At 52.7% G+C, this 26,714-nt stretch overlaps 1 protein-coding gene across 1 annotated transcript in view; it reads left to right on the plus strand.

The window, feature by feature from the left end:
• LGR6 (leucine rich repeat containing G protein-coupled receptor 6) overlaps window positions 1–26,714 on the plus strand; it is a 52,366-nt gene that overhangs the window by 10,184 nt on the left and 15,468 nt on the right. Inside the window, exons 3-6 of the mRNA XM_010724072.3 lie at window positions 4,229–4,300; window positions 9,004–9,075; window positions 18,601–18,816; window positions 24,158–24,229. Coding sequence (XP_010722374.2) covers window positions 4,229–4,300; window positions 9,004–9,075; window positions 18,601–18,816; window positions 24,158–24,229 — 432 coding nt within the window. The remainder of the gene's footprint in view (window positions 1–4,228; window positions 4,301–9,003; window positions 9,076–18,600; window positions 18,817–24,157; window positions 24,230–26,714) is intronic.

The following is a 26,714-nucleotide window of genomic DNA, read 5'->3' on the forward strand; positions in this document are numbered from 1 at the left end:
GTGCCAAGAGAAACAAGAGCAATCAGTAGAGAAGGAATAGAAAGAGGATCTTGAAAGCCGGCCTGGGAATAACAACATGTTGAAATGCGTTCACCGGCAAGGGCTTTGTTACCGTGCTTTGAATCCAAACACGAGAGCTTGGTGCCAAGAGGAGAAACTGCAGCCAAAGGCAGGTGTTCATTGCCATTCACCTCCCGCTCCGGGGCACAGCGGCAAGATCAGACCCCTTCCCAGCCACTGGCTCTTTCACCTGCCTCTTCTTGGGCCCCGAGGGCTGGGGGACTCAGCATCCGGGGGGTGCCATGCTGTGCACTGATCCAGGAGCAGCAGGAGCTGTGGTCTCCCCTTCCCAGGCAGCTCTTGCAGCATGGAGCACTGCAGGTCCTCTGAACATCTTCCCCAGGACACCGCCAGGCTCCTGTGCCTACAGCAGCAGGATGCTGTGACCGAACGCTGTGTTGGGGCTCTTCTGCAGCTCATTAGAGACAAGACACCCAGCCCTGGTGCATCCAGGGCTTTATGTTCTCCTGGCTGACGCTGCTCCGTGGCAGAGGACAGCACTGATCATCAGTGCAGCGGGTGAGCAACAGCGTGGAGAGGATTAAAGGGTAATTCCTCCTATGAAGCACTCCAGAAGTCACTGCTGTGCAATCTGCAAGGTGTGGAGGCAGATGTTGGCCAGGATACAGGTGAAGACAGGAGAATAGGACTTCCAAGGGGTTCTCCGTTGTGCGCATTGAAAAATGTTGCTGAGGAGGCCAAAGTCCAGTTCAAAATGTTGTGGAGCACTGAAATTTCTGTTCTTTTTATCCTCCCTTTGTGCTGGGGACAGAGTTCAGCATTTGAAAAATCCTTGCGAGGGAGAATCTCTGCCCCTCGTGTTCCTGTAAGTGGTCCCCAAACAACCAACTGCCAGAGGGGATCCCAAGTGAGGCACACAGATTGGAGTCAAAATTCCAAACTAAAGGTCTGAAGGGCGTAAATCCCCTCCGAAAACTTTGACGTAAGGGGACAAAATGAAGGTAGTCTGTGTCCTGTATCGGGTTGTTCAATAAGGAACTGTCTTACTAAATCTTCCTTGGCAAATGAATCCAGACTAGCTTGCATACGAACATTCGTGTGGGTTGAAAACTGGCTGGAGGACCATAAACAAAAGAAGCGAATGCCATCAATCTATCGAGTTGGAACAGGCATTTGGTGGGGGCATGGGGAGCTGGGTTAGAAACAGGCCTGAGTCTCCTCCTCAGGGATGGAGTAAAGCAGTAAGACCATGTTGGAGACACCTCCAGGTGATACCGCAGCAGGACCAGCTGCAGATTCCTGTGTGGGAAGGGAGAGTCCAAGCCTGACTTTCCTCAAATGTACCATGTTTTCACTTGCTTGACTTAATTGGCTTAATTCCTGCTTTGCACCAGCAGGAGAACAAACTCAATCATAGCACGGAGTCTTTGGTCCCCCATGCACCTGGGGGATGGCACGATCTTGACTTGATGACACTGCTTGGACAGGAGTGCAGAGGGTTCATCTGGGAAGAGATTCTGCCTTGACAATATTAGAGCTTGAGAAATGAACCAGAGCAGGAGATCAAAGAGGAAGGCTGACATGAATGTAATGATCTGGCAAGGGGAAAATTCCACTGGGATATGGACATGTGTGTTCATCCTGTCCTGCCAATGGGCAATGTTCCTGCCTCCTAATGTGAACGATAAGGGCATCATCATGTTGTCTGAGCACACGACGTGAGCAATCATGCCCAACAAACAGCCTTTGGGCGTGCCATGAAGTTGTAGCATGACCAAGAAGCCCGAGATACAGGAGGGGGTGGGAGCCTGTGGTAACCGAACTACAGCAACCATGAAGAGGTAAACCATGAGTTTGTTCCAACTTGGAGTGTATTGGGAATGCAGATCAAAGCCTGGAGGAATGTTCCCAGAAATCACTGGAGGGGGGAAAGGAGGGGAACAGAATCTAAAATCCACCAAACACGCAAGCTTTCCAAAGATAGTCAGCCAACTCTGGCTCCCACTCACCTTCCACTTGCCCCTTCTCTCCCTCTTCCATCAGTCATTTTAAATGCAGCTTTCCTTTCCTGCCAATCCATCTCACCTTAAAAGCTCCGGGACAGAAGGACATGCAGATGAATCAAGACTGCCTATCCTAAAGAGAGACCTGAGCAGGCTTGGAGCTGTGCTGTGGGTCAGACGACCATGGCCACAACAGCAGCTCCCCTTGCCCTGCGCCTGGGGCACAAAGGAGTGCTGCCTCTTGATCCTTCTCGCGGAGTTTTTTGCTTTGGGCCTCAGAAGCAAATGAAGAGCTGTGTCAAGGGAAGCCACGCTGGCAGCATCACTTTGAATGTTATTGTTCCCTTTTGAATAGGAAGGAAATGATCATTTCAGTAAATTTCCTATTGAATTTTGCTTCTGGAGATGTGTTCAGTGGGTGCCTCCCTGCCAGGCTGAGAGATCTGTGGGCAGTCAGAGAGCGAGAGGGATGGAAGGAACCAAGCAGCAGGAGACTGCCAGGTGACAGCGAACTGCTGGACAGGAGGCCCCAAAAGACCAACGCGTTCCTGGCCGACATTCAGAGGAATGGCACAGCTCCCTTGCCTGGGACACCCGGGTGCCTGGTGTTGGGAAGAAGGCGAAAGTAGAGGAGAGAAGATCTGGAAGCGGAGGTGAGCTGGGAAATGGCACAGGCCCCACGGGGCACAGCCAAGGACAGGCAGCAGCAGCAGGGACACGGCTGCCTTTCCTGAAGCTGGGAACGCTCTGCCTCTAGATTCACCCTTGGGCAGCACCCAGTGAAACCTCCCGCAGGTCTCCTTAACCCCAAGTTCTGTTTTATTGCGGTACTGAGATGCTGCAGGTGACCTAGCGCGTGTCCCTGCCACCCTGCTCCAAGCCAAGAGTCACGAGCTCCCATCCTGCCACTTCTGGAGGTCCCAGCTCCATGTAGGGATCCGGCAAGCAGGAGCGAGCCCTGCAACCACCTGACCGTACCCGGGAACATCAATACGAGGGCTCAGAGCCGCCGGGAAACACACCAGAGGCACACGCTGACACACGGAGCGCTGCAGCAGGGGCAGCCAGGAGCTGCGAGGACGGACAGACCCCGGAGCGGAGCCGGGACAGCCGGCCGGAGCGGGTGAGGATGTGCAGGAACACCTCCCCGCCTCCCGGACAGCACTCCCTGCCATGTGGAAATCAGCAATCAAAAGAAGCAATTACCCCAAATCACAGCCCCCAAGTGACAAATAGCCCAGCCTGCCAGGCAGCTTGCATGCTGCAACGAGGCAGGTTACGACCTGCTCACACACATTAAAGGGACGACCCTGTGCTGTTTATGCTGTCAGAGGCCTAATTACGGCAGTAATTTTCTCTGGATTCCCGAAGGGAGAGACGGGGAAGGAGGGAGCCTGGGCACCCAACGAGCCTGCTCTGCCACGGGGAGCTGCCGCCTCAGATCCTCTGCGTGACCTCTGCAGTCCTCACTGCAACGTGCTCCGTTTCCAGCCCGGATTATGCTGCTCATCCCCTGCACTTGTCGTCTTCACAGCCAAGACATCTGAAAGGAAACGGGCTTTGTCAATGCTAGGTGAATAATACAGCTTGTTTCCTCGTATCTGTGCCAGCCTCTCGGGTCTGCGTTGGAGTTTCTGAGAGACTGAAGATTCTCCTGATCACAAATGATGTTCACTATCTCATTTGGGGGATGCAATATTCCAGTTCAAATCACGTGGACAGCAGCAAGTTCCTTGCCATGTGTCTGTGGGAGCTCCAGCCTCCACGCCTGTCTGAGCGCAGGAGGGTCAGAAAGTAAAGCACAAACACCAGAATAATTTGGGATTAAGAATCAGGTCACCGAGCCAGTTTCTCATCTGAACCCTGTCCCCTGCTCTTTGTGCCGTCAGCCTGGTGGTCCCACTCTCATTGTGAGGCTGCTTTGCATTTTCTCTGCCCCTCCCGCCCCTTCACATCAGTCTCTTCCCCAGGCCACACTGCCCCTGTCCTTGCTTCATTCCAGAGCCCCTTTTCCTTTTCTGCCCGGATTTTGGGAACAGGCAATACGGAGGGGTCACACACCAGGCGTGCAGCACAGCTTGCAGGTGTTGCTGCGTTCTCCCCAGGAGGGCTGCAGCAAGATGCATCAGTTGTGAAGTGTCTGCAGACAAGGGGCTGTCATTACAAGGATGCTGATGCGTTACTGGCTCTTCTTTTCACTGCAGACGCCTCTCTGGAAACCAGATCTCCAGTATCCCAGGGGAAGCTTTCTCTGGCCTCTACAGCCTGAAGATTCTGTAAGTAATTCATTCCCCTCTGCAGGGCCACCACCATCCCTGCCCCCCAGCACCCTGAGCCAGGCACTGGCCATGCACTGAGTTGCAGAACGCAGCTTTACCAGGCGTTGCAGTGCCAGTTGCTGAACACGCAGAGGCTGACACGTCCCTGGGTGACTGAGGAGCTGCACCCACCCGAGGACCACCACACATCCCCAGCTTCCTCACTTCTGCTATGACACCCCATGGCGCAGCCCTCCACTCCGCATGGAAATGCACTGCAGGAGAACCTGCAGAAGTTCCCCTTTGGGTAAAGCTCTCCAAATCCCCCGAGGTGATGTCCCCCAGGTGCGGTGTCTCGGGGTGATGTGGACCCACACAGTCGGGTCCTGGAGCTCCGCAGCCATCAGGGCTGTGCCTGAGATCTGCCAACCCCAGGAAATGCACATCATAGTGACCACCCCACCTCTGCCTGTCCGCTGGGAAGGGCTGGGACTGCTCCTCAGGAAGCTCCGAGGGATGAAGGCCACCAGCAAGTTCTTCCCCCCAGGGAATGGTTCCACAGCCCAGGGCAGTCTCACTGCTCGCAGAGTCACACTTTTTGCATCCTGCAGGTCTGTGCAGGGTATTCAGCTGGGAGTCCCTCTTCCTCTCTTTCAGGAACCATCTTAAAAACCTGCAATAAACATTTCATCCCCAAAGGGATGTTTTGAACTCAGCCGCAACGTGAAATTGTTGTAGCCGGTCCAGTTTATACAGAGTGAACAGGTACGGACCTGCTCCGGGATTAGAGAGTATAGGGCTGTTTACTGTGTCTTCTGAAGATGTAAAGTATGAATCCTGCCCTAAATCTCAGGGCTTAGAGATTTATCCATCCCCTGCATTAGGCAACAAATCAAAGGAACTGAGGAAAAACCGCAGCTCTCCCACCCAATTTCAACAAGAGGAACTTTCTACTTCAGGAACTCGGGAGCTTTTAAAGCCGCTTTTGATCAATTTCTATTTGTGTCAGGCCTGGGGAACTACTGATGCAGAACGTAAGAGCACAGCTCCTGCAGGTTGCAGTCATGAGAGCAGTGTGCTGCTCTGTGTGATGCCTGCATGCACCCAGGAACAGCGCTGTGAGTGGCTGCAGTGCAAGGAGAGGGCAGAGGGGCTGGAGATAGAGCTGAGCCCAAGACTTCTGCTTCTGGCAGCGTGCCCTGCCCTCAGCCAGGCTGTGCTCCTGACACAGAGTGCCCACTGGGCTGCCATACCAAACTCTCTGGCTGCAGGGCTGCCCTACGTTTATGCCTCCCCACTTCCCATGGAGGTCTGCAGGGGACTACCCAGCTCCAAGACAAGGAAGGAAGGGTTGATGCTCGCAAAGAATGTCTCTTTGAGAGCAGTTCTTGCTTCCAAAAAGAAAGGCACTGCCAGCCCTTCAATTTCCAAAGCCTCGAGTCCCTCCTGCCCAGGTTTGCAGGGTATGTCAGGCTGCCATGTGCTCCTGCTCTAATTGCTGTCTGTAACCCCACAGATTATGTGTGTATGTAGCTATGAGTTCACTCCAGCCAGTGAGTCCCTGCTGCCTCCAGAAGCAGCATTCGCCTTCACATTTTTGTCACTGTGATGGTGACTGGGGGATGTAACCAGGTGCTGGAGGTCTGTAAGTTGGTGTACCTGCACGGCACACAGAAGTGTGCCCTGAGCTGGTCACACTGAGCTGGGGAGCATCAGACAGCCCAGCTGCACCCACGTCCTACAGAGCTGCACGGGGAAGGGCGCGGTGGCCCAGGCTGCTTCCTCACTGCTCCCCATCCAGATCACATCCTTGCTCCCTTGGGACCAGTAGAACCACTCCTGCAGTCATGTGCTTTTCTCTTCACTTTAATCTCCAACAACAAACCACACATCTTGAAGGAGGTATCTGGAGAGGGAATCTGAAAAGCCCATGAGGCAGGAGAGATCAGAGAAATGCTGGGATATGAGGTATTACAAGCGAGGAACGTCCTGTCTCTCGCTTTCAAAAGGGCCGAGGCATCAAGCTGATTCCTAACCGGGCTGCTTCCATGGGAAACCAAAGAAGTGGACGTGGGGAGGATGAGTCACCTGTCAGGCTGTTCCCCTGGAGGTGCCAGGCTCCATCCGACAGCCAGCGAAGGCTCTGGGATGCGCTGCTGGGATAACTGACTGCACAAAGCTGGGGCTGGGCAGCTGAAAAGGGGCGGGGGGAGATGCCAGAGACCCACGGCAAGATGAACTAAAGGGAAAATGAGGCAACTGAGGTCACCTGCCCTCAAAGAAAGGTGAACGAGGATGGAAGTGATCCTTTAAGGACAAACAGCACTGCGATGAGGAAGGAAACACTTCTCCATACCTGAATGGCAGGACTAGCAGGCTTTGGAGCGGATGGCACAGGGGAACTGAGGACACATCACCGCCGAGGATGTGCTCGCTGTCACGGGGTGGCCGAGGTGAGCCGGGCAGCGCGGGCTGTGCACCCAGCTGCAGCCTGCAGCTGTTCGGAGCTGAGTCACTGGGCTCGGAGCTACGGCCTGTGTGACAGGGTGACCCCAAAGAGACAGGGACGGTAATTAATTCTAATGCAGTGGGGCCTTAGAGCTCGTTGCAGTCATGTGCGTGCCCAGAAGTAAACTCTTGGGCTGCTAAGGGGCCTGGTGCTTTCCCGGTCTTTCCAGAGAATTAACTTCTGTTTAAAAATGGATGGGAAACACCCTGGGAATTCCTTCCCAAACCTGCCCATGCAGATGGTCCTCTCCCTGCCCTCAGAGTGAATCCCAGAGCTTCTGGAAGCAGGACCAGCTTGTTGGCTTTGCCTCCTCCGGCTGCTCCAGTGCACAGAAACCACCTGGAAAGTGGCCATAAAGATAGGCCTGTGCAGAAACCGTGCGGGGCACAGCCAGGGGAGCAGGTGTGGAAGAGAGCAAGTGAAAAGCCAGGCATTTTGCTGTCAAAAAACCACCGTGACACAGAGGAATGTGCCCAGGATCTTCATTTACTGAGCCCTAGGCCTGCCCCGAACCAAAGCAAGATGAGATGTGTCCTCCTTGGCTCCCTTAGCTGAGCACAGGCTGGCAGTTGATGGGAATGTCTCCGTCAAAGGGCTTTGTGAATGCACCTCTCCCAGGGCTCTGCTCTGCAGCATGGCCAACCCTGACCCTCCCCGTGAAGTCCAGGATCCATGCTTCGGGGCCAGCATCATTAGAAATCAGCTCCATTGGCTGCTTCTGTCCTTTGCCAAGCTACTTCTCTCCAAAACTATCTCCTCAGTCTGTGCTCCCCCATCCTTGGAACTTTCCAGGGCAGCAGAATGGAAACTGTCCCATCCTTCCAGAACTCCTCGTGAGCCGCCCAGACCCTCATCTCCAAGCTGAGCTCCATCAGCCATGAAGCACAGGTCCTGATTGTCCACGTGGCTGATCCTGCGCTGCCATGGCTTCACACCGCATCCCACCCCCCCTCTGCACAGAGGGGGTTGCCAGGCTTCTTGTTTTCCTGGCTGAACATGCTGTAGCAACGGCAGCACTCGCAAGCCAAGGAGGGATCCCACACCAAACTTCACAGGGAAAAATTCCAAGCACAACCCGAGCCTGCCTCACCCCGAAACATGGAGGGCAGAATGCCTGGGTGCATCCTCTTGGCTGCAGAGCCGGCACCCCCGCAGCCAGCCAGCCGGGGATGGCCCACCCCATCGCTCCATTCCTCAGCAAGCCTCAACCAGCCCATAGCAGCACACAGCCCCAGCACTGCCCACAGCATGCCCACACTGCGCAGCGCTGCCTGCACAAGCAGGCTGACCCCGTGCTCCCACCCCACGCTGCCCCGCAGCCACCACCAGGGCTGCTCTCCATCAGCTCGTAGGCTGGAGTGAGCATGGCACGAGCGGCCTCGCTCTGCGCAAAACACCTCTCCTGGCTGGTGGGACCCTTCCCCATGGGACACACTGGTCACATCCCACACTGAGCTGCAGCCTCAGCCTGTCAGGTGGTGCAGGGCGGGCACTGGCTGGCTTGGTGTGTGAACGCACATCAAAAACGTCACCAGAAGGCCAGTCTGTCCCAGGAGGGCGGGTTTGCAGGTGGCTTGGAATGCTTGAGGATAGGCTCTGCCTGACAACCCCGAGTTTGAGCAGAACAGACCATGGGAATGGTGTCAAATCCAAGGGAGATGCTCCCGTGGGGAGGGAAGAGGAATGTGCAGAGGTTGGAATGTCTCTAAGCCTGATACACGAGCTCCAGGCACAGTTGCCTTAAGCAAGACCAGCCCTTTGACTGCGCTGGCTGAATCACTTCGGCCTCCCAAGATGGGGACACTGGATCATGCACAGACCTGTACCTGAGGGCTGTGAGTCTGCTGAGACTGTCTTGTGCAAGGATCCCGGTGTGATGGGACCATTTTCCTGGTTGTTCAGGTGTGGTCTCTTCCAGTAAATAATCTTTCAATTTCTGAAACCAAAACATGCCCCTCTGAAGCACCATGATTTATGCTGACCCCAATCAGAGCGACCTCGCCTCCTCTCGTAGGTGTGCAGCCATCCTCCCCTCAGCAGCAGCGCTCAATGTCAGCTCCAGGGTGGAACCCCCAGACCCTGAGATGTCCTTCCTTTGAGAGAGGACCATTTATCTCTGTGTGTATGACACACAACTTCTTGGCAACTTCTTCCATTTGGTCAGAAAAACTTTTGTATTCTTCACAAAGTTTTCCTTTTTTTCTAATTATAGGATGCTGCAGAACAATCAGCTGAGCCGCATCCCTGCAGAGGCACTGAGAGATCTTCCAAACCTCCAATCTCTGTAAGTCATTAAGAATCAATGCTGCAAGCTGTGCAGTCCCTTGGGGGCAGGACTTCCCAGCACTTGAGTCATTAGTTCCTTTGTCAAGGATGTTCTGTCCCTTCTTCCTTTTCTTTTCCAATTAAAGCAAAGATTACTGTCACTTAGCATTGAAGGGAGGGTGGTTTTCATGGAAGGAACACTGTTGTGGTAAAGGATGTTGAAATTACAGCTCCCCATGTGTGCATAGTGACGAAAAGGCCACCAGAGCCAATGCACTTTTCAAGGAATGCTGGAAAATGTCCACCCAGGAGGGTTCTGTCCTCATCACTGCAGACCACAGCGGGGCAGGGACCTGATGGCACACGGAGGAGGAGCACTGTCAGCACGGGAGTCCTGCCCGCACAAAAGGCCGTTGTGTCAGAGTAGGAAACGCCTTAAAACACTTCCAGTGATTCAGGCACGAAGCTGAAGCTGTGATGATGCTCTTCATTTAAAGTAACTGTACCTACAGCAGCTCTGTGCTGCTGCACTCAACCAAAAATCACACATCACCAAAACACGAAGATTTCCTGAGTTGGGGACAGGTGGCAGTGTAAATAGCGCGTGCAAAAAATGACAGGGGTTTGCACTTTCTCCACTTTCCTGAGGACATCTGAGCACGGTGCAGGACCCACTCCTGGACTCTGGGAGCCCGGCGTGGCTGGGGGGCACAGCCCTGCTCGGGGTGGGACATTTCTGAAGGTGCAGTGTGTGTTACTGAGGTTTGTTCCGCCTCCGTGCCACACACTGCTGCAAGCATCACCTGCTGGTGTCCATCCAGTGCTGCTCCCCCAGGGGAAGGCACTGCTCTCAGGGCTGCAGTTCTTCTAGTTCATACTTGAAGGAGAGAAACTTTTCCTTCTCACTCCATTCTAACAGGGCAGCACTGCACTGAGAGGAAGGATACCCAGTGTGAAAAGCAGTGTGTCTCAGTGTGGACAGTCTCTGTGTCTTTAGACAGGTACAGAGCTGCTTTGCTTGGATGTCACTGTGCTGCCATGACTTCTCTGCCTAACCTCAGGCCAAGAACCTCCAGTAGAGGTCTGTGTTAGAGAGATCTTTTTTTAAATTTTATTATTTTTCTAATATCTGAGTCATTTTCCACACATTTATGAGACTCTCGTGTATTCGTTGCCAAAATATGAGCCAGCCTGGAACACCCATGAGACACCACAGTGCGGTTTCTGAGCAGCACTGGTTGTGCTGCCTGAGACCCAGTGTGCTCCTATTGCCCCGAGCCCGTTCGTCTCCATTCCGAAGGGAAGTGGCCTCATGCTGCACCATGACAGATCCTGGGTGGCACTTCTTGGAATATTAACTATCTGCACTGCAAGTTGGAGACTCAGCTGGGCAGAATGGGCAGCAGAACAGGGAGGTGAAGATGGGAGCCAGCAGGAGTGGGGGGGAACAGATATGGACTGCGTGCTGGTTGTTCTCTTGCTCTTTCAGATATTTGCATTTGATGTCCATGTTGGTCATTCTGGGATTGAGGTGGGATCTGAAGGGAAAGCATGCACCTTATGGACATGAGAAATGGAGTTCTGAGTACTCATCTCTTTTCTCAGGAGTCAAAGTTATGGGAGCTGAGAACAACAGTTCTGAGCTTAGCTCTGTTTGTAGGACTGCCCAGGAAATTCAAGGGATGAGATTGAGGAAAGGGCACAGAGCGGGACCCACTATGGGACAGGGAGAGGCTGGGACCGCAGACCAAGCTTCCTAGCAGGCGCTGGGGAGTCTTGCTTCATCAGGGAAGCACGCTGGGGAGCCGTGGGGAGGATTAGAAGGAACACGCACGGCTGATGGCAATGCTGTGAGCCCTGAGAGGGGTGCCAAGGCCTCACGTCAGGCTCTGATCCCGCTGTGATCCCCTGGCAGGGTGTTTGGTGCAGTAACAGCACACCATGTGTGTGCTGAGAGTCGTGTGTCAGTCTAATTAACGACTTTGTGGTTTGTGAGCACTTACCTAAAGGAGATGGGCACTGTGTCTGTTCCTATGCCAGGCAAAGGGAGTCCAAGGTGTTTCAAAGTAAGCAGGTGCTATGAATTATAATTACCAGGCTTGCAGAGGTAGAGGAAGGAAAGAGAAAAGAAAGCTGGTGGATTAAGAGATCAAGATAAACTCTTCATTTCTCTTTTCCAAGCACTCATGGAAAGCGGTGGGAAGAACTGGCTCTTTCTGGAGCTCAGCACTGCGCAGAGGGGCTCAGTGTGTGTCTGGTTCTGGGCAGGGGTTGGCACTGGGCGTCCCTCAGCCAGGGGCAGGACTGCAAGACACAGAGCACCCAGTCAGGATCCTCCCTGCTGGATTAAGGCATCCACCCACTGATCTCCTGACCCGCAGGAGCTCATTTCTCCTGCAGAGAGCAGGATCACGGAGGCCCTGAGCAGCCTGGGAATAGAGCCTGGACACAGCTGGCACAGAGACACTGAACATCCAGCCTGCAGCGGGACATCAGCAGGCTGAGGGGTTCGTCTGAGCTCAGCTCCTTGTATCTAAGCAGTACCCTTTGGTCAAGGGAGAGAAGTAGGTGCTTTGGGGGGAAACTGAGAAGAACCCTTCCAGCTGAACCATTCCATTCCACTCCACTCCATTCTAAATGGCACCTCTAACTAAAGTAATATGGATCCTCCAACCCGCTGTCTTGGGATCTTTAGCAGGAATGTTATGAAGTCTTAAGGAAGTTCAGCAGACTGCTTCATCCCCTGTCCCTCGAGGCATGTAATTATTGTTACATATATACAGCTAGAGATTAAAATGCAAAGAATGACTTATAGCAATTTGCAAACATGTGGACTTTGATGTAGACAAAGCAGGAAAGCTTCCCACCTGATCAGTTTCTCACAAGCATATAAATTCTTATGACAGAAGGAAGGAGAAAAGACTTTGGAGTCGCCACAGCCTGAAGAGCTCAGTCAATTCATTCCTCATTCCACATCTTTGATCTCGTTGAGATTTAGCAGTTTGCTGTTAACAGCAATAATCTCTATAAATCACAGGCAATGCAGTAAGGCTTAAGGAAGGTGTTGTTTCCATTGAGAGATGGGAGGATAAAAGTTGTAGGAAGAAGCAGACCTCTGTAAGGTCAGCTGGAACGTGGCATTATGGTGGTCAGTCTGGGTCGGGTCTGTTGGGAAGCCAGGTGGCTGGAACAGGAACTGATGGCTTTGTGTTGGTGCTGAGACTACAGTGGTGGGTCCTTCCCTTGTGGTGGATGGGCGCTGCCAGGGAGGAAATCAGTTCTTCTGAGTCATCCTCTATGGCTTCACTACCAACCATTCAGGTAAGCCTCTGCTGTGCCACATCTCCCTCAGGCAGACCAGGTGGATTCACTCCTCTGACTTTAGCCATCTTGATATTACTCATCTCAGGCAGTCAGCAGTGGGAAACGATCAGCATCTCCAGGGCATGAATCATCCCTGCTATCTCTGAGCCCTGTCTGGGGGATGGATGGCTCTCTGGAGCGGTCTGGTTTTCCCTATTGGCTTTGGAGAGACACTATAACTGGTTTCAACTTCTACGTGATAACAAATGGGTTTTTCCTACCCCCGGAAAGCAAAAAATAGTAATCAAAAAAAAGCTCCTCTCCTCACCCTGCACACACACACCCCATCAGAGCACGAGTACCAAACCAGAGCTGAGCATCTCATCTCCCACAGCTCTGTACAGAACCCACTGCATTCTTATATGGCCCCCAGAGAAAGCTCACAGAGGACGTCTTGCTCAAAAACATGACTGCGAGGAATTTCTCTGCACTCAGAGCTATATCAGAGAGGAAAACACCTTTCAGGGAAGGTGTTATCTTGATTGCCCTCCCAGTGCCCAGAAGAGGGAGGTGAGACCCAGAGGTTCCACGCACTGAATGTGTGAGCACTCCTGAAGAACCACAGTGTGTGGGAATTGCTAAGTCATGGCCTGCACCACTGATTGAGCACCTGGGGAAGGGACACGGCCAGCCCTGGGAGCACAGGTGGAAGCAATTCAGGTTCCAGCCCTTCCTAAGCCTCAGCACGTTCAAATTAGGCACACATAGGTAACATTGGGTCCTCTGTGTAAGACGCAGTGCTGCTGTAGGCTGCTGTCAACTTTTGCTCTCTGCCTCTTTCATAACCTGGTGGATTTCAAGGAGCAGCTCCATCAGCCAGGCATAGGAGCTCTCTGGCAAGCACCAACTATGCAGGACCTCCTCTGCTTGGTCTCTGGCTGTTTCTGCCCCTTCTGTGTTTCACTATGGGCTCGGGGGGTGATGCCAGGCTCCCAGGGAGATGGCAGATCAGGGATCAGCACGGCAGCTGCCCGCCTGTCAGCAATTCCCAGAGTTGCACAGGGATTTTGGCAGTCCTTCTTGCACGGTTCTGACCTGAGGGGTTTTGGAGGTGTCTGCAGCTGGAGATAACAAAGCCCTCTTGTCTGTACCAAAGGCACTTTGTGTGGAGTCCAGGTATTGCTCTGATTTCATTTCCTGAGCATCCCTCATGGAGGGCTTCCCAGAGGTGCGCGTCCCATTAAGTCAGGAGGGAAGACTCACTGCGTTTCAAACAGAGCCCTGCAGACTTTTCCACCAGGTCCTGTTGCCTAGCCAAGGGGCTGGGAACGTGTTTGCAGCTCAAACCTTCATTCGTTGCCTGGGATGGTAATCACAAGAGTTCTTAGTCTGGAGATGGAGCTAGGAAACTCTTGCAAGTTTTTCTGGAGGGCTGTGAGCTCTCCTGTGGCAGGGGCAGAGGGCCTGGTTTTGGAGCAGGTCTGCAGTGCAGTGCTTCCTCTACTGAGTAACATGAAAAGTTAGAGTCATAGAGTGCCTGAAGTTGGAAGGGACCTTAAAGGTCATCTGATTCCAACTCCCCAGCCATGGGCAGGGCTGTCAGCCCCCAGGGCCCTGTCCAACCTGGCCTTGAATACCTCCAGCGAGGGGCACCCACAGCTCTGGGCAGCAGTGCCAGCACATCCCTGTGCGTGCAGTGCTTTATGACCACCAGGGTACAAATGGCAGCAGAGATTGAAGCTACTTTCCAAGCCAGCGGTGCAGTCCCCGGCTCCTCTCCTCCTATCCCTTTTGGTACCTACTGATAGGAGGAGCCCTTGCTCCTCACTGAGGCTGTTGGGGTGGCTGGGGACCCTCTGTGCGCCCAGCTCTGTGCCTGGCAGGAGGGGCCACGTGCATGGAGCTGGCATGGGAGATCCAGGAGTCCTTGTGAGCTGCTCTGTGCGGCTCTGGGGCCATCCTTCCTCGCTAGGCCCTCAGTTCTGAGCACGGTGAGGTGAGCTCCCAGGAGCTCGGAAGCCAGGCGCTGACTCAGTGCATCCAGGAGCTTTGCCTGAGAGAGGAGCAGAGGTGTTGGCCATCCTCATTATGAGTTATCAGAGAAGCTGAGCTGCAGTGACATCATCTCCTTCTTATATTACTACAAGGAACTCAGATGCTATTATGGGATAGGAGGTAACTCAATTGAGCCTTTCAAGATAAACTCAGACAGGAAGAGAGACACGATTGCCCGAAGGCACCAATTAGACGTTTCTGGTGAGATCAGCTCTGTTCAGCAGACTCATGCACACTGGGGTAGGCAGAAAGCAGCTCTCTTCCTGAGGAAGGGGTGGTCTCTGGGCAGAATCCTCACTCTTTTGGAGGTCACAGCTCTCTCCAGACCTTCCTTTTTTTGTGTTGCTGCTGAGAGATTGGAAAGGTGCAGAGGATCTCCTGTGTTTGGATGGAAAACAGCTCAGCACCACTCAGAGCCGCCCATGAATTTTGGTGGCAAGATTTCTCCAACTTTATCAAGGGAAATAATAGCCAAATATATTGCAGAAATGCTGGGAGGATGGATAGGTACCTGAAGCCACAGTGTCCTGTTGTGGTGATGCTGTAGGAGAGTATTGCAGAGTCTACGCTCTGTAGCTTTAAAATAGATAAAGGAGCAAAATCTGGGCGCTTTGAAGACGTTTTTGTTTTGTCCAGGCAGCGCATTGAGGTCACATCGCTGCCCATAGCCACCAGTAGCAGACTCAGTCCTGAAGTCCACTGAGGAAGTGGAGGCTTAGAGCTGCTGGTGATTTTCATGTGCCATCATTCTTGAGTGTCCCACTTGGAGTCAGCTCCTTCCTGCACCAGTCAGGGCACAGCTGTGCAGTGCATTGACTCTTGGTTCAGCTTGTGAAGTCACTGGGAACTGTTGTCCAGGCAGACATCTGGGGACCGTGGTGTCTCATCCCCTCTGCAGACCTACAGCACTGCTTGGAGCACACATCACACCACGTCCCACTTCCAGCAAGGAGACGTCTTCTGTTAGCAACAAATGAGTTAATGCTGCAAGGAAACCGACTGAGTGATTTGGTGAAATAAAGAGGAAAAAATCTCCGTGGAAGGTGAGGAGCCAGCCCCAGCCTGCGCCGTCCCATTTACCTGCTAATCGGCCCAATTATCTTAGGTATAAATCATAACAGCAAACACTTACAGAGCCAGAGTCACACACTGAAGAAAGGAGAGAACTGTTGGGTTGGTTTTTGTTTAGTATAATTGGTATAATTACTAACAACTCCTTGCCAAGAACTTCAGTTTTTCTCCTTCCAGATGAGAGTGGAGAGCTGTCTGAAAGCCATAGCAATTAGCAATCCCCACATGCACAGCTTTTATTAGAAAGAATGCACCTCTATTCCAGAAAGAGCCAGCAGCTCCCCGGGGAGGAATTAAACAATCCAGAGGTCTTTTGGTAGCAGGAACGTGGCCACGGCTCACTCTTTGCTCCCTGTTCCCTCACTGGCACTGTGAAGGCACATCAGAAATCCTCTGCCCGTCAGGACAGGAGTGGAATGCCTTTACATGGACCCTTCCCTGCTTTGTTTTCCTCCTCTGGCTCCACGCAGGGCTGGGCTGTGGTCCCAGCAGGCTGTGATATCTGAAGGGATGTCCAGCTTATTGATGCTCCCTTTCAGTCTGGCTGAGGCCTGACTTGAACGCCCTGGAGCAGATTGAGGCAACAATTACGTGGCTGGAGCAAACGAGGGAGGCAGACAGCATCTCCCAGGGACAGCAGCCAGCTCAGCACCCACACCGTAGCCACCGTAGTGGAGGTGAAGAGGCAGAAGATGTGGGGCTCCTTCTGACCTTCAGAAGGATCCTCCCAGTGGCAGCAATAACAGGGCATGGAGCAGAGCCTGGCTGCAGCATGCTCCATGCAGGAGCACTTACAGATGAAGCTCACTCATCACCCTACTTACCGTAGGGATCCACCTCCATACCTCTGAGCACCTCAAAAAAATCCACCAAGGACCCATCCTACTTCACTGGCACCGCTCTGAGACCTACAGGACCATGCATGTGAGAAAGTGCCTTTACTGAGCATATGCTGAACAGCTGTGAGGAAATCTGGCCTCGTTAACAGCTCCTCTAACACCTGGGGCACCATCACTCTGGGGCCAAATTCCCCTGGATTGCTCCTTGCCTTCACATAGGAGCTCATGGCCAAAGCAGGATGGAGAGCTCAGAAATACTGGGGGAACCCTGAATCCACGAACCCATCCTGGACCACCATAACCCATTATGAACCCATCTTGGACCATCACAAACCCATCTTAAACCGTCCCGGACCACCATCAACTCATCTCAGACCAACGTAAACCGATTTTAAACTGTTATGAACCCATCTTGGACTTCATGCCAAGGTATCAGCCCTTGGCTCTCTTTCAGCGTCTCCATTTCTGAAAGCTTAATTTGGTTTTGAAATATTATAACTCTTCTCAGCAGATATTTTCATTGTCTGCTCTTTAATTAATTAAACTTGAAAGAGAGTATTCACTTTAAAACAATTTTCGGTAAACATATAGGGATTAAGTAAGCAGTACTTTTTATTTCTGAGAAACGAACGGTGGTGCCAACAACTAACAGAATTCTTATGCTGAAGAAGGAATGGAAAAATCAAGCAAAGATTAACATTTCCCACACGAGTTTTAATTTTGGTTAAAAAGTTCTTGTTTGTCCCAAAACATTTTGATGAAAACTTTCAAATAGGCTCTTTAATCTCACCCCGAGATGCTGCAGGGTTTCCTTTCCTTCTCTTTGTTCTTTGAATTTGTGGGAAGATGAGTGGGGCTGAACTGGGTGATATGGGGTAAACTGAGGCAGGATGTGCAACGTGCTCTTCCTCTTCAAGGTGAAAACATTCACTCTCATGTTGGTGTTCTGAGCAAAAGTGCAAACCCTGTAGCAACCACACTGAGCTCTGGGTGTGATGTCTTCTCATCTGCAGCTCCCCCTCCCAACCAAGAGAGCTGAGGGAAAAACCTGCACTGGGAAATAGAATGAGCTGTTCTAGAACCCCTTTAGCTGGGGTTCTAGGAAGTGAGTTCTGAATTGCTCAGCTTTTGTCAAAAATGTTACTTTCAATAGCCAAAAAGATGAACTTCTAAACCACGTTCTTGCTATGATGTCCATGGATCCGAGGCTGTGCCAGGCAGTGCTGCTCCCTGCCTTCCCTCGCGCTTCGATAAGAGGCGCAGCGCCTTCCTGCTGCGTGTCTGAATTCAGAGATCCTTCAGATGATTTGGAGGAACACGATGGGCTCTGTCAGCCATGGGTGAAATCTGAGTTTTCTCCCCGTTGGTGCAATTGGTTCCTGGTAGTCTGTCCAAATCTGAAATGTTTTCCTCTTACATTTTGATTTCGAAATCTACAGATAACGCATTTTATCCACCTCGCTGCTGTTGAAATAAGAGATGTTTATGGAGATGATTCCCAAACCTATTTCTTCAACTTTTTTTTTCCCATAATGAGCTTAATATCTTTTGGCTTCTCTCTTTGTTTTGGAACAAAAACAAGTCTTAAAAATTACAGATTCTAACCAAATTAAATCTCTGCTTTTCAATTGCCTTAAGGATTCCATAATTTAAAAAGGAAAAAAAAGGACAATTGGTGAATCAAGGAGAATGAAAGGCCTGGACTTGTGCAACATGGAGCTCACAGGATCAATTCCTGTGCTGTGACTGGCGGTCTGATTCGCTCCTGGTGTTTCCTGCCCCCCGTTCTGCAGGCAGTGCCGACTGCTCGGGTCTCACAGGGTGCTGCTCACTTCAGGGTGCCTCTTCAGGCAAAGCATTTTCCTCTTGAATGGAGCTCTTCCCGCTTTGCTTGGTTTGCTGTGCACCCTGTGGCTGTGAGCAGGGCAGAGCTCTGCGGGGTCAGGAGGACTCACAGCAAGCCTGGCCCTGGGCAGCATGGCTATGATGCTCCACCGTGAGTGCGGCTGGAGAGCTGCCATGCCCGCCTGCTGTGTCCGTGGGCAAGGAACCAGTCCATCCGTCTTGCTTCCATCCACGGCAGCGCCTCGTGGCCGTCAGGAGGGGCTCACCCTTGGCAGGCAGGACCCTGCACCCTGCGCTCTTCCCACCCGATCTCCCTGGCCATCCATCCGTCCCGCCTCGGCACCAAAGCTCCCTTTGCGTAGCGCTGCGGGTGCTTCGAGCGGTGCTGGACCCACCCCTCACTCCTCCCCTCCTGTTTGTTTCCCACCCAGACGCCTGGATGCCAACCTCATCTCCGTGGTGCCCGAGGAGAGCTTTGAGGGGCTGCAGTCCCTGCGGCACCTCTGGCTGGACGACAACGCGCTGACGGAGATCCCGGTCCGGGCTCTGAACCGCCTCCCGGCTCTGCAGGCCATGACGCTGGCGCTCAACCAGATCTGGCACATCCCCGATTTCGCCTTCCAGAACCTCAGCAGCCTCGTGGTGCTGTAAGCTTTCTCCATTTGTTATCCCTCCCGTCAGGTCAAGGTGTTGTGGCCGTGCAGCGCTCCTCTTGCTGTGGGATTGGCTCACGGCAGCCTCATAGCCCACTCTGTTTGATGCCAAATGCCACTTCAGTTCTTTTTTTTACACCGTTTCCCAAGTGGGGCAGCCAAGAAGCTCCCCGTCACCTTCCAAAAAACACGGTTTGCCTTAAAGAAAAATTGATCAGTATCTGGAAACAAAGAGCAGATCTTTTTCTGCTGGGGAAAAAAAAAAAAAAAAAAAAAACCAAGAAAAAAGAAAACAGTAAAATGCCTCTGATTTCTATGAAAACTTTGAGCAAATCTGACTCTGAACTACTGGGCTGAACTCAACACCTTGTCCACACCTCACACGTGGCTGCGACACGCTCCTGCTGTCTGTGCTGGGCTCCATCCCAGCCCTGCAGTGCGCACTGCTGCTGCGTGGGTCCAGGTGGGTCCAGGAGGGTCCAGGTGGGTCCAGGTGGGTCCATCACCTCCATGGGGCACAGCAGGCAGAAACCAGTGCTGTTGTGCCAGGAGGTGCATCCCGTCCATCGGCAGAGCCCTGGGAATTATCTAACGCTTAAAGGAAGTTTACATGTGCAAATTAGCTAGTCATTAATTTTTGGGTGTTGATTAATAAGCTCAGGAGTGATTGCCAATTAATTTGGAGCTCCTGTATCTACATGAAATGCTGTCAGTTGGGTGATGTGCACGTTGATATCGGGGTGTGAAGAAACCTCAGCATGCGGTGCCTGGGGAAAGTGTGGCAACTATTTCACTGTCAGAATGCAGAGTGTGTGCTGGCACATCTGTCACAGAGAGAGCCCAGACAAAGCACAGCTCAGAGCTTCATTAACGTCAACTTCGGTTGTTTAGGCAAATCATAAAGGCTTACTTAAGAGAAGTGCTGGGTGCAACTTAAGAAATGTCAAATAAGTCGTCGCTACCCACAGCAGCGCCCGTTCTACCAGGACATCCCATGACCCTCAGTGCAACCACTTCGCTCAGCATTAAGAGCTAGCACGGAGGCTCAGCTGACATTTGGGTTGTTATTTCAGTCTCCAAAGCGTGCTGCTCTCATTCTTGCTTATCCCATACTCTGAGTGAGAAGCAACTCCTTAATTAAACAGGCAAGCCCAGGAAACAAAAGCCACTGACCGTGAGGTCGTGAGGGAGAGAATAACGTCCCACCCCAGGCAATTGGGAAGGAGCAGATGTGTGGTCCTGCCGGGCGCTTGGGACACGGCGTGGAATTTTTGTGGGCTCACAAAGTGCTTGGCAGAACTGCCCCCGTAAATCTCTCCCATGCTGCCATGCAGACCCCCGCTGGCAGCAGTGCAAACAACCCGGCGTTGTTCTTGTGCTTCCCGCTCTTCATCTGGGGGTGTTTCCCCACCCAGCTGAGCACGCGCTCCCAGTCGCCGGCTGAGGAAGGCAGTGGGGTTTGCAAGGAGATTTTCCCTACCGGGATGCAAACGATTTTCCCTACCGGGATGCAAACGATGCGCACACTGTGCAAGGGGCTGAATGTGCGCAGTGATGGCAGAACGGTTTGAGTTGGAAGGGGCCCTCGGAGGCCATCTGGTCCCCAGCCCCAGCAGTGCTCACAGCCCTGCCCTCGGGGGGCTGCAGGGACGGGGCAGCACCGCCTCTCTGTGCACCTGGGGAGGAGAGCCGAGAGCGGCTGTGGCGGAGCGGGGAGGAATCTCCTGCTCGATGTGATGGATGTTATGGGCACGGCCCGTCCTGGGGCACAGATGTGCTGCTGCTCCTCCACGCACCTCAACGCCTTTGGGAGAAATGCAGATGGCGACCCTGCGCTTCTGCACTGACCCAAAGGACCAACATCAGAGCATCCAAACGCATTCAGGGCTTCGCTCTCAGCTGATCAGTTACACCTCCGTCGAGGAGCTCCAACAGAGCTGAGTGCAGTGGATCAGGATCCAGGATGTGGTGCCAGGATGGACCTCAGCAGTGCCGTCCCACCTGTGCAGGGGCGATGAGCCTCTGCCTGGGAAGCTCAGTGCCGGTGGGCAGGGCTGGGCACGTGCAATTCATTACCAAGAACTGCTCTGCCTGGAACACTGGGCCTCGTTCGTGGGACCTTTTTAATTTGCAGAAGTGCCTTTTCTCATGAGGACTGAGTTTGCTGCCTTGGGAAAAGTGAGTTTCCTTCTTCAGCACTTGAGGAAGAAATGAATAGTGCTCCAATGCTGACAGCGTCACTTCTGATCAAGCTCTCTTGTCTCTGCCCGACAAGTCTAATGCTTGTCCTGCACTACTGGCAATAATCAATGGGAATTTGCACCATTTATGATTTCGATTTCTCTATTCACCCATAGCCAAATGGAGAAAAAGGACAGAGTCAACAGAGTGAGGAATTCATCGTGGCAATAGCTGAGCAGTGGGAAAACTCACATCAAGTCAGATTCAACCTTGTACGAAATCACACAGTGCAAACAACTGATGGAGACTGTTTGCATTTGTCGTTTTTTTCCCCTAAGATGAAAACATGAAGTCATTAGGAATGAAAGCAATGGAGAATCACCACTTCTCTTTGTAGTTTGTTCCAGTGGTTAATCACCCTTGTGTTAGCAGAAAGAAAAAGAAAAAGCTCACATTTCCCATTTGAATTTTCTTTGGCTTCGACTTCAGACGTCTTATTATTCTTTTCTCTGCTAAATCACAGAACTATTTCAGTACCCATTTTCTGACCAGGGGGGATCCTATACATTCTGCTACGCTCATTACCCTGATCTTATTTTTAATAAGCAGAACAGACTGAGTTCTCTAACTCTCCATCCCTTGGATCCCCATTGCTCTTCTCTGTGCCCATTCCAAGTTATCATCATCCATTTAACAGAGTGGGTACCAGAAATACACAGAACCTTCTGGAGCTGCTTTCACCGCCGCACTGCCCAGGTGGAACATCCCTTCCATGCCCTCTTGTTGATGCAGGGAAACACCTTCCTGAAGCACATCAGCTACTCTTCTTGGAGTGCTTCTCGTCTCACCAACCAAGGGGCCGAGCAGGATGAGGCACTGCCGTCCCATGAGGCACTGCAGAGCAATTTGGGCTCTGCAGACACAGCAGAGGAGCTGTGAAGATGCTGGAAATCCCAGCTAGAGGATATGCCAACCAACAGAAAGCAATGGCTGCCTTACTCCTTCCTGAGCAAAGCCACTTCCATGGGTGATTGTCCACAGCCACCCTGTCCTGTGCTGCAGTCCTGCACATGGAGACGCACGGACCTCAGTGCTTGCTGGCTTTGCTAAGGACAGAGTGAATCCCAAATCCAACAGGAGAGGTTCACAGACTTCTCATGTTTGTGCATCGTGAGATGGTTGTTTATAGCCCAGAACCAAACATCTCTATCTGCCATCACACCAGCTGTAATTTACAGGGCAGAATATAACGCTGTGTGGGCTGAGCTCAAATTGACAAACATTAGAGATGTTGCAATTCCACTTGTTAAAATGTGTTTACCATTGGAGGAAAAAAAAGGGCAGGATGGAAGAAAAGAATGTCTTTTCAAGTGTTTACCTTTCCAGTTTATATTGCGTTCAGACTGGCTTGTTTCTATTATTGCCATGTGGTTGGATAATGACTCCAGACTTGAGCTTGGACAACAATTTTTCTTATAACTCCCTTTTTCGATTGCTCTTAATTTTCTCACCAACAAAGATCACCCTTCGGATGACTTCCATTACTCTGCCTCCAAGCAAAGCCCATCAGAGCCAAATATAAACACAGCAGGTGATGGTTTTTCTGTTCTCTCTCCTTGCCTGACGGATAGCAGCAGTCAGACTGAGCTGCTCCCATGCCCCAGCCCGGACAGGACGGGCTTTTTGTGCCACCCCAGCACAGCCCCAGGGCTCTCACTTCTTCCCCAGTGCTCAGCATTTCCTCCCTCCTCACACTGAGCTGCGGGTTCCTGCGATGAGGGTGAGAGGCTCCAGATCCAAAACCCCCGTTTGCCAAGTGCCATGTCCAGTGTGCAAAGGGACCCAAACGACTGGCACCATCCTGCTCCGGCGGTGCCAAATGAAGTGAGGACAACACGATCTGCGGCGAGCTCGTAAAATCTGATAGAGGAAACCATTTGGACCTGAACTTCTTCTCTTGTGACAAAGAGAATTCCTCCTGCAAGATTCAGCCCCAGAGGAGCAAACGCATTTCATCACACTTCTCTCCCTTCCTTTCCCCTTTCTCTGAATGTTTGCACGTCCCCACAGCTCGCATCCATCTTGGGCTGCTTTCTGAGCCATGCTGCCCTGGAGCCTCCCAGCTCCCTCCTGTTTTACCCCAAGAATTTGGCAGTGGGAGCTGTGTGCGCTCAGCCAAACGGTTCCCACTTGAAGCCAGGTGGAGCGAGAGATTTTTCAAGCTGAGACAGATTGAGATCAAGCAGCAAATAATGAAAAAAGTCATTGATTCACCTGCCAGTGTGCAGCCTCCTGCGGGCTCTTGGAAGGAGGTGTTGGACTAAGGCTGGTGCAGCTCTGGGTGTGGGAGGGGGACCCCAAGGCAGCAGCAGATGAACCACATGGGGCTGTGTGTTGAAGGAGAACCTGAACTGGTGGGGAAGCCCACCCTGATGGCGATCAGAACAGAAGTGCCCTGCCCTGGAGGATCTCACCTCTGTGGTGGGCACTTCTGCATGCAGGGCAGGACCTCCCCAATGTGCTTGAGGTGGGCTGCCTGAAGTGCAGGCTGGGCAGCAGAGTTGTCTCATGCTTGATGATCTTTAAGGTCTTCTTGAAGATCTTTAAGGTCTTTTCCAATCTGAGCAATTCTATGGTTCTGTGTTTCCATAACTTTCATTGCAATCAGGAACTAATCCAGGACTGGAAGGATTTTCTTTTTTTTTTCTTTCTTTATTTTTTTTTTAAGGAACAATAATAAACTGTGATTAACAGGATGATTTGGAACTCAAAGCCTTCTTGCTGCTATTAAGGCTCTGAGGAGTCTTGCTCTGCCCTTCGGTAGCACCCAGTGCCCATGAAGCCACACAGCTTTGGTAGGGTTGGGTCCAATATTAGCTCTGCAGGGTCAGATGCAGAGTGTTTCTTGAGGATTCAGTTTAAGCGTTTTCACCCAAATTTAAGGTCTTAGGAAATGCCTGGACTTTCTGGGAGAATAGGGGCTGCTCCATGAGCACTACTGCACCTCGCGTGTGTCCCACGAGATGGGAGAGAGCACCTTACAGCACCCCTCACCTCAGCACAGTCCACCTCAGCTTGCAGGCTGGGCCACGGCTCAGGTTGGCAGGAAAAGTTCATCTCACATCTGCAGTGAACACCTCTGTTCTGTCCGCAGGCACCTTCACAACAACCGCATCCAGCGCCTGGGGGCGAATGGCTTTGATGGGCTGCACAACCTGGAGACGCTGTGAGTCGCCTTTTCCCCTCTGTTCCTCCCCGGTGTGCTCTGCCCTGCCTGGTGCTGGGGAGCGGTGTGTGGCCGTGGGTCCCTCTGAGCTCCCCCACGTTCCAATAAGGCCTGGGCTGCCTCCAGCGCTGCCCCCAGAAGGGGTTGATGTCTCTGCGTCAGCTCCCACTGCATGTTTCCTCTTTGCCAAGAATGGGGCAGGACAGACCCGGATTTCTGCCTGCTCCTGTGCGAGCCACGCTGCTGCTGCAGAGGGGTCTGCAGGAGGGTGGGGGGCTCTGAGCTCAGGAAACAAATCTGCCCTCGGTGCAGCGCTTGCTCAGTGCGTCCCCAGCTCCTCACCACTCACACGCAGTCCCAAAGCCTACAGAACAGCAGACGCTGCCAAAATGAGGGGTTGGATTCAGCACAGGGCTGGTTGTGTTCGTGGGGATCTGTGCAGCATCTCTCTCTGAGATGCTCTCATGTCACCTGGCAGCACCCAGAGCTGCAGCCCAGGAAACACGCAGCAGTGGAGCAGTCTGCCTTACCCTGCAGCCACGGGGCTGATGGCACCCCACTGCCCCTACCCTGCGGCTCCTGGCCCTGCTGAGCAGGGGGGGTTCGCCCTTTGGGAACGGGGCTCTGCTGGAGGATCGCTCCACTCAGGCTCTCATGGCCCCAGCCTGAGCTTGTGACTATTCCACATCCTCCTCGAGCCGCCCGCAGCTGCAGGGCAGTGCTGTGGGTGAGCCCTCCTGATCCAACAGAGCCGATGGAGCACCTTAGGAAAAGAGAGAGATGGCTCTTAGCCCTGAGCTCCGATTCCCAGCCTCACACAGAGCCGGTGCTCTCTGGGGAACCTGTTGTCCCTCCGTGACTCAGCACCCATTCACCCACAGCAGAACTGTCCATGCGTGGTGGCTGCACCAGCAGAGCTGCCAGCGCCGCAGCTCCCGTGCGTGTGGGGACTGCTGCAGCCTCCTGCACGTATCCTTTAATTCAGGTTATGATTACATTCTGTTGACAGCACTTAGCACATTTTCTTGGCTGGTGCTGGCAGAGCTGTGCTCTCACCCCGTGGGCGTCACCTCCTGGAAGGCTGCAGGAGGGGAAGAGCTGGTGAAGACAGAAACATCTCCGGGCTTCCTAAAATGAGTGTTTGTGGCCAAGTGCTGACTATAATCCAGGCACAATGGTTGAAGAGCTGTAGAACTTGAGTGGAATGAATCGTTTTGGGGGGAGTGAAGAAAAGCCTGCAAAGCTTTAGATGCAGAAACCGAAGGGAAATGTTTCTCTTCATATTCAGCTGGACAGGAAAATGTCTATTTTAGCAAATTCTGGCGAAGCTCTTGGAGAAACAGCACCCGACAGGGCTGTGGGGGAAAGCCCACCATGGACGAACCGTGCTGCCAGCTGCCAGCTGCCTGAACTGGGTGACCACGGCCTCCTTCCACCTTCTGCAGATGACACAGCGTCACAGAACCATAGAAGACCTCCCCGTCCCCATCCCTGCCAGCTCCCCCCTTCGTCATACAAACCGCTTGGAAGGAGCAAATCTTCATTCATTTAAAAAGCTTTTGTATTTTTTTTTTTTTTAATAGCGCTAATAAATTAAAACCATCTCCCAGGAGGGCCGGATCCCAAACCCTCTGCTGCGGGCAGTCAATGTGCCTAACCTTGCCTCACACGAAAAGCCTGACCACAGCTTTCACAGCACACTGCCCCATTATCTGGGTAATTAGCCGAGGCTGTAAATGGAGAGCAGAGCTGGAGCCTCCTCTGAGAGCTGCGTTTTCTATGGAAGGAGAAAAGAAAGCACTAATATTACGTACACCTGAGGAGCTGAAGGCAGAAGGAAGGAAATGGGAAATATCTCCACCACCGTTCGTATGAGGGCTGTTTAACCCTTTTAGGGCAAAAGTGTTGTTCTGGAAAACACTCTGCCTTGCTCTTCCGGTGGGATTTGACTTTGCCAACATCTTCCCCCCCCCACGAATGCTCTGCTGGCTGCCCAAGGAGGCAGGGGATGGAGAAAAGGGTTTTGGGAATAGGGGCCACAGCTCAGAGCTGTGTGGTTCTGCCCCTGGTCCAAGAACAGGGCTGCAAAGTGCATCACCTGCTTCAATCATCGCATGGAAGGTGACTTTTCCACCCGGGCGAAGTCCAGAAGCACTCAGTGCTGCCTGTGTGCACAGCGATGGCCCCCACGGGCTGCCAGCTCCAGTCTGCTGCTCCTCTCCTGAGCACAGGAGCCCGCGGTGCCTCAGGCTGCAGCTCAGGCTCTGAACCCCCACCTTCCCACGGGGCTCGGAGCTTCACCTGACTGTGTCCCCGTGCAGAGACGCGACGTCTGGGGAGATTATAAGAAAGAAATCAAGCAGTGAGCGGAGCCAGCCCAGTCACTGCGTTTCACCAGCTTATGGCTGTGCTGTAAGGCTCATCCCCTTCTGCTGCTCTGGACCCCCCCGGGACGGCGACCACCCCCTGTTGTGCAGCCCGTGCC

This window comes from Meleagris gallopavo, chromosome 28 (genome assembly GCF_000146605.3).
Source record: "Meleagris gallopavo isolate NT-WF06-2002-E0010 breed Aviagen turkey brand Nicholas breeding stock chromosome 28, Turkey_5.1, whole genome shotgun sequence".
Lineage (NCBI taxonomy): Eukaryota > Metazoa > Chordata > Aves > Galliformes > Phasianidae > Meleagris > Meleagris gallopavo.